This window comes from Artemia franciscana, chromosome 6 (genome assembly GCF_032884065.1).
Source record: "Artemia franciscana chromosome 6, ASM3288406v1, whole genome shotgun sequence".
Classification (NCBI taxonomy): Eukaryota; Metazoa; Arthropoda; class Branchiopoda; order Anostraca; family Artemiidae; genus Artemia; species Artemia franciscana.
In genome coordinates this window covers 15,113,644-15,121,369 of record NC_088868.1, presented here as the reverse complement: position 1 = coordinate 15,121,369, position 7,726 = coordinate 15,113,644, and the positions used below count along the sequence as shown (strand labels likewise).

Sequence of the window (7,726 nt, the reverse complement as noted above, 5' to 3'; positions counted from 1 at the left end):
AACAAGGTATCTTGTAAAACTGTCAACATTTATGAGTTTATAATATGAAAAAGTACCTAACAAAATAGTTTAAGTTCACGGCCAACAAGGTATCTTGTAAAACTGTCAACATTTATGAGTTTATAATATGAAAAAGTACCTAACAAAATAGTTTAAGTTCACGGCCAACAAGGTATCTTGTAAAACTGTCAACATTTATGAGTTTATAATATGAAAAAGTACCTAACAAAATAGTTTAAGTTCACGGCCAACAAGGTATCTTGTAAAACTGTCAACATTTATGAGTTTATAATATGAAAAAGTACCTAACAAAATAGTTTAAGTTCACGGCCAACAAGGTATCTTGTAATAAACATCCAGCGGTTTTTGATCCTATGATAGGTTTCAATGGTTTCCACTCTCTGTTCTTTCCAGTCATACATATCCCTAAAAATAAAAATATACTTGTGGCAAAGACAAAATAAATCATAAATGGTGCATGGGGACTTCAAAGTAGGACATGTAAACACAATTTTTTGCTGTCACTGAAAGATTAATACAAAAATTAAGACACGGCCCGATTCTATGCATATCCTTTGTTCCTATTAACTTAAGAAAACAAAGCTTTTCTGAGGGATGTAAAGAGCGAAGTTGAAACTACAAACGAATAAAAATTATTGCTGCATAGTCCATCTGAAATACATCGATAAAGCTAGGGCAAATAATAAAAACACAATTATTAAAACAGGTCCCGAGTCTATGCATATCCTTTGTTTCTATTAATTTAAGAAAACAAAGTTTTTCTGAGGGATGTGAAGAGCGAAGTTGAAACTTCAAACGAACAAAAATTATTGCTTCACAGTCCATCTAAGATATATTGATAAAGCTAGTGCGAATAATTAAAACACAATTATTAAAACACGTCCCGAGTCTATACTTATCCTTTATTCTAATTAATTTAAGAAAACAAAGTTTTTCTGGGAGAAGCAAAAAGCGAAGTTGAAACTTCAAACTACCAAAAATTATTACTTCACATTCCATCTACCATATATCGATAGAGCTAGTGCAAAGAAACCAATTGATAATATTTCCCTATGTTTGTAAGATTATAGAACACTATAGCGCTTTACTGAAAACACAAAACAGTATAGGTGTTTTGGTGCAGTAAAAGCAAGCCGATTAAGAATAATTTTTGAAAAAAATAAAGCATCTTAGGATTGTCGCTTTATCCATTTTTTCGTGTAATTTGGTAATACTTTTGTACAATCAGCTCAATCCAATGATTGGATCTCGTTTTGGTTTTGGAAAAGGACATTTTATAATTAGTTTGCAGACAAGTCAGACCGAAGTAAAGTCATCTTGATAGTATTAGGAAAATAGACTAGCTGTAGAATTTGTATTATAACTTGGAATTTTCTGTTGTATCTCAACTTGACTTGAAATCATAACTAGAAATTCATATCAGAAATCATAACTAGAATGTATAGAGAAATAACTGGATTTCCAGAGCTTATATTATGTTGTTGTTTTTTTTTTGTTATTCACTTCGGGTAATATAAAGTGTTTTTTACAACTTAAAATTGTATATTACTCACTGTTCGTGTTATAGGTGGTGAGACCAACTGTTACCTGATAAATCAATCCAATATTTGTCGGTGCTGTTCAATGCCTATGTGGCTATTAAGATAATATTTATTTTTATGCTTAAGTCTTAAGATAATTTTAATTGCATACTTAAAGTTACCGATATCACAGGTGGTTAAGACTTATGATATGCGTAATAGATTAGTTTCTTGTTGTCAGGCTACGTAATCACTTTTGACTCCTAAATCAATATTCTTGTTTTTTAAACTGGTCTTTGAGTGTTTTCAGTAAAGCACTAGTTTTAATAATCATACAAACACAGGGAAATATTATCAGTTGGCTTATTTGCACTAGTTTTATCGATATATGTTAGATATACTGTCAAGTAATAATTTTCGTTCGTTTTTAAGTTTCAACGTCTTTACTTCTCTCAGGAAAACTTTGTATTTTTTAAAATTAATCTTTACCCGTTTTGAATTTAAATCAAACAGTTTGTGGTCACGAACTTTGTAGGGAGTGACCCGGCTCAATAATAACCGAAACTCCAAAAAACAGAATTTTGATACCAATACATGCATCAAAAGAATCAGCTTTTTAGGCTGACTTCAAATATAAAAGTTTCATCAAGTTTAGTTACCCATCAAAAGTTAGGAGCCTGAGAATATTTGCCTTATTTTCAAAAAAAGAAGAAACACCCCCAAAAAAGCTATAGAATCTTAATGAAAATCACATCATCAGATCCAGCGTATCAGAGAACCCTACTGTAGATGCGTCGAGCTTCTATCTGCAAAAATGTAGAATTTTGCGCTTTTTGCCAGAAGAAAGATCACGGTTGCGTCTTTATTTCTTTATTTTCTTCCCAGGGATGATCGTATGGACCCAGTGGTCCTAGAATATTGCAAGAGAGATCATTCGAACAGAAATTAAAAGTACCCTTTTTAAGTGACCAGAGATTGGAGGGCAACTAGGCCCTATCCCACCTAATTTCTTTCCCAAAGCCACCCGATAAAAATTTTGTGATAGCAATTTTCTTCAGCATAGTCGAAAAATCCAATAAACATGTCTTTGAGGATGACTTAATCCCACACAGCCCCCGGGGGAAGGGCTGCAAGTTGTGAACTTATGCCCATTGTTTACTTATAGTATTGGTTATGGGGCAGTATAAGGACGTTTTCGGGGGGTATCTTTTCTGGGGGGGGGTCGGGGGGAGAAGGTTACGTGGGAGGATCTTTCCATGGAGGAATTTTTCATGGGGAAGGGAATTTTCCATGAAGAGGGTGCCGGATTGTTAATCTAGAAGCAACCATGTCATGATCTATTTTATTTTTTTCTAGGGGGAGTTCGTTTAAAGTTTCGACTATACTGATTCCAATGGTGCAATTTCTATTTTGACCGTAATTTATTTTCGAGTGTTTCACGCTCTTCCTCAAAATCACAAAAATTAGTTTTCGCAATAAATTTTTACTTTTGAGATTAACCGAAATAATAGTTACCATTCCTGAATCAGTGCTAGATGACAATTTTTTCCCATAAGGCAGTGTTTTTAAACGTGTTTTTCAAGTTTTGGCTACTATGTGCTTAAGTTGCTCTTTACTAGGTTAAAACTACTGCTGCAACCATGATAGGAGGCACAAAACCATGACGAAAAAACCCGGATACTGATAGTCCCGATACCGATACGCGCGACACCGCTACACATGATACCAATACGCCCAATGCCGCGACCAACCCTTTTCCCTTTGACTATGGAGTGTTATATCACGAGAACCATAATTATTGGATCTTTGAACTATCTTGAACAAAATGGCTATATCAAAATTTTAATCAGACGACTTTGGGGGGGGGGGGAGGCTAGTTGCCTTCCAATCTTTTTGGTCACCTAAAAATGGTACGAGAAAATTTAATTTCCTTTCGATTGAGCCATTAAACATCTCTCTGTTATGTTCTGGTCACCCGCTAGCCCTGATAGAAAAGAAGGGGAGACAGATGAGTGCTACCCATGCAAAAACGGAATTTTTCTTGTTGCTCAAGGTGGCGGACTGTGATTATCCTATATAAGATTTTCAACCATGCTAATTGCAACAGTGTACTTAATTTCGACCTGACACCATTTTTGAGGGGCTACAGACTTTTTTTCAAAATGGCCATAAATTTGTTCTCGCAGTAGACTTTTACTTTTAAGATTAACCGAAAGAATAGTTACCATTCCTAAATCATTGACAGATGGCAATATTTTTCACTAGGTAGTTTTTTTTATCAAAACGCGTTTTTCAACTTTTGGTTACTACAGGCTGCGGTTTTCACTTTACTAGGTTGCAGCTACTGCTGCAACCATGATTATTTCTTTTATTAGATTTTACTATATAAAATAGGTATTTAGATAGCACCTCAGCAGACACCACTTATCGTAAGTTTTTTTTTGTCCAGATAAATATATTCTTTGCGTGTGGTAATTTCAACACTGGTAGTTTTATTTTCCGTCTGACTTAAAACAAAATGAAAGAGGCTGACTTAACAAAAGAGGCTTCGGAAAATTTTAAATATACACAATATTGTTGTCATTTCAGTTCAAGCATACTACCTACTAAGTGAGCATAATTTAATGTTTTAAAATGAAAAAGTATGCTCATTAGCTTCTGCACTATTTGTTTGAATTGTTATTTCTCTAACTGTGTGAATAGCATAGGAGTTTGGATTATTATTACTATGGAATCATTGATCCCTTCACTAGGTAGTCACTATCGAAAAAACCACGAACACTGTTATACCAAAATACCACATCTTAACGTTAAATATTTAATTAGCCCATTTTAATAAAAAATCCAAAAGCTTAAACGTTCGATTTCAAGAGTTTTATGGCACATTAGGTTTCCCTTTCAGATTATGAAATTTGCATACAATCATGGTATGTATGAAATTCAAGCTCACTCAGCATTCAGCATCACTGAAAAATACAATTCTGACAATCTGACTTTAGCTCTAGGTAAAAACAGTATGACAGATCCTAGATTAAAATATCAAAGGCGTATTTAAGATATTACAGTGACCTTAGTTAATACTTTGACTATTTTAACCTTACCTGAAAAGTTGCTGATTAAAGTAAATTCTTCCCTGACTTTCAGTGAAGCGAAAAACCTGTTCCACAATTGGCTTATACCGTGACCTTATTCCGAGCTTTAACCATCTAAAAAAAAAAATATCAAATTAATTTTTTGCTGATAGAGATGTGTTGTCTTATTTGATGCCAAGAATTGTTGGTAACTGTTTTTTTTGTGAATTTAGAGAGCAAATATTTAAAAATTAAAGATTTATGGAGATTCATAAAACAAAAGGCTCACTATTGTTGCATAAGGGAAGAGCACGTATAATTGAATATCTGAAAAATTAGTTTTATTCGACACTGCACATTTATTTGGATCGATCTCCCAGTGGTTATATATCTTGTGGACTTACTTAAAACTATAGTTGAGTAGGTTTGTATGGCATAGTATAGAAAGTGAATAAGAGAGTCAAGGGAAATCCGACATTTTTTATGTTGCTGGTGCCAAGACTCATGTTATAGAAAAATCCACAATTTCCAACATTTTTTACGGGCCCAAGGGCAGCCCCTTTCCCCTTCGAGTGGGAGCTACTTAGAAAACCTCACCTTCTTGGTGCAGGAGCAGTTTTCTATAGCTAGAAAGGTTTCTAAGCCAATCTGTTACCCTTATGATACATTTTCAAAAAACCCAGAGCTGCAAAATAGGATTAAACATTTACAATAAGACTGTTGGTTCAAATTTTTAAAAGATACTATTAAACTGATATTAAGGTCGCCAAGACCAAATTTAATTCAATAAAATGGCTATTTTTCTTGAAATAAAAGATTCTCTGGTAGATCTTTTTCTTCTAAAATTCGTTTAGCGGAAAAAGAGGATTGGATCTTAAGCTGTTCCACAAACTAGATTTTTAATAGGTCTTTTTAAGGTCACATTTATAACAGGAGTATAAATTCAGAAGAAATAGGGAGGGGGCAAATCTTATGTCTTAATAGCCAACCAAAAGTCACTTGGATTAGTGAATTCCTTGAAAGGGAGTATGTATTGACAAATTCAAATTCATAAGTACATTAAGTGAAAGCAAGATCATAAAAAGCCTTGGAATATAATTCAAGCAAAGTTAAAGAGACTCTTGCTTATCCCAAACGGTATTTCTGAAGCCTGTCAATTTATACAAATCAGTCAAGCCAGTGAAAAGAAGGTAATAAAATTAACAACAGTTACACCACTGCAAATTAAAAGTTGCAAAACTGCAAACTTAAATCATCAATAAATTGTACTAATCCTAAACGCCTAAAAATATGCTGAGAAAAAAGAAAATCAGAATAAAGCTTCCAATTTTTTGCCAAAAGCCACGAAATGTCATCCAAAGTATTTTACAATCGTCACAAAATGGGAGGATTAAAGTATTATGATATCAATAGGGACAATCGGGGGCCTATCCAGTTTACTATTGGAGTTACTAACCCTTCGTATCCCTTACATAAATACAAGCGGTCAGTACCACCATAATAGCTACGCAAACACAAGCGACCAGTACCAACATAATGTCTACACAGATACAAGTGCCATGTACTCCCACCACACCTAAGACGCACACAGCGCTATCTCAGCTACTGGTGATAAGAATATTTCCAGAAAACGTATTCCAACTGTTATTTCTTGAAGAAACATTGCCATGAATTTAAGCGCCATGTAATCGGTATCTTGCGTAAGGCATCCTGTGATGGATACATTTGAATGCCAAATATTTAACAAAATTCACTAACGGCATTATTATTAACTAAACTTATAGATGGCGACATGTTTTCTTTTCCAATGAAATATTTTTTAGCTTCTAAGCAGTTTTTTTTACATTGATTTATGCTATTTATATCTGGTGTAGGAATTGAATGTGAGACCCATGACTTCCTATTGTAACTCGACAGAGTCAACAAGTCATTGATGATATTATGTTCTTAGAAATACATTCTAGGCAATCAATATATCGTTTCTGGGACTCTACCTAACTAATGCTACGTATCATTGTATGATACTTGTATCATACATACTTTGAGGTATTAGTAATGCTAAGTAAGAATGGCGAATAGTGTTTGTTTTCTTTTCTTAATAAATGTACATCTCATTATATTGTAACAAGTTCACTGTGCAACAAATTTCTCAATTGGAGTTGGATATATGGTAAATACTATCAGTGATTTGTTTCCTGGTGCCTTTTTTTGGCATCATTCCGAGAATATACATATCACAGTGATATGAAATGCTTGCTGGACAGACGTATTCTTTTGATGGTTAGTGAAACTTGTTTCGATCTCCAAAAATTTTAATGGCTACAACCGACCAAGTATCCTTTTTGTAATGTAATATTCTTGAGTACATTGGTTTTCCTTTACCGGGCTTGCGCATGAGTTTGGGTCCCGGAGTTCCCGTACTGGTCCCCATGTCCCCCTCTAGGGCCCAAATTCCCCACATTTCTTTTAACTTTGAGCTTTTTAATTAGATTTTTCTAAACATTTATCCATGTCTAAGAATTATATTAAATACACTTAAAAAATTCACTTGTGATATTTTAAAAATACAAAATGAAGATAACATAAATATGTCAGTCGTGATTTCTTCCATTAGAAAAACAACCTTTGCAGTAACATTTTTTGGAATATAAAATTTTGGTAAAATTCTTGCTTTCTCAGAAAGAGTTGGTTAGAAACATGAAACTTTCAGAGATGAATCTACGGACTAAGGTATGTCCGGGAAGGCATTTTGAAGCAATTACCTCCACTCCTTCCCCCTCTAAAGGGCCCTGGCCTTTGATGACCATTACAAATATGTGTGTTATAAAAGTGAAACCTTGCAAAATAGATCTTCTGCTTAATTGAAATACAACAAAATTGTTTTCAGCTTCATAACTTTGCTCAATTACATATTATAAGGTTTTAAAGATATGCAAATACATTTCCTAAATTTTGAAAAAAAAACATTGATATGGCTCAAAATTCTACTCAAATAAAAGGAATTGCATTTTCAGAACTAAAGGCAGAGAAAAAGCAACTAATAACTGAAAATTAAGGTAAAATGTTGTTTTGTCAAAATTTCAATAGGTAACTGTCATGTAGACAAACTTCAGG

General features: G+C 33.7%; 1 protein-coding gene across 1 annotated transcript in view; it reads right to left on the bottom strand.

Moving 5' to 3' along the window:
• Window positions 1-273: 273 nt before the first annotated feature.
• The window catches only part of LOC136028091 (leukotriene A-4 hydrolase-like), a 100,908-nt gene continuing 93,455 nt past the window's right edge, over window positions 274-7,726 (bottom strand). Inside the window, exons 10-11 of the mRNA XM_065705709.1 lie at window positions 4,643-4,747; window positions 274-426 (exon numbers count right to left, since the gene is read on the bottom strand). Coding sequence (XP_065561781.1) covers window positions 306-426; window positions 4,643-4,747 — 226 coding nt within the window. The 3' untranslated portion in view covers window positions 274-305. The remainder of the gene's footprint in view (window positions 427-4,642; window positions 4,748-7,726) is intronic.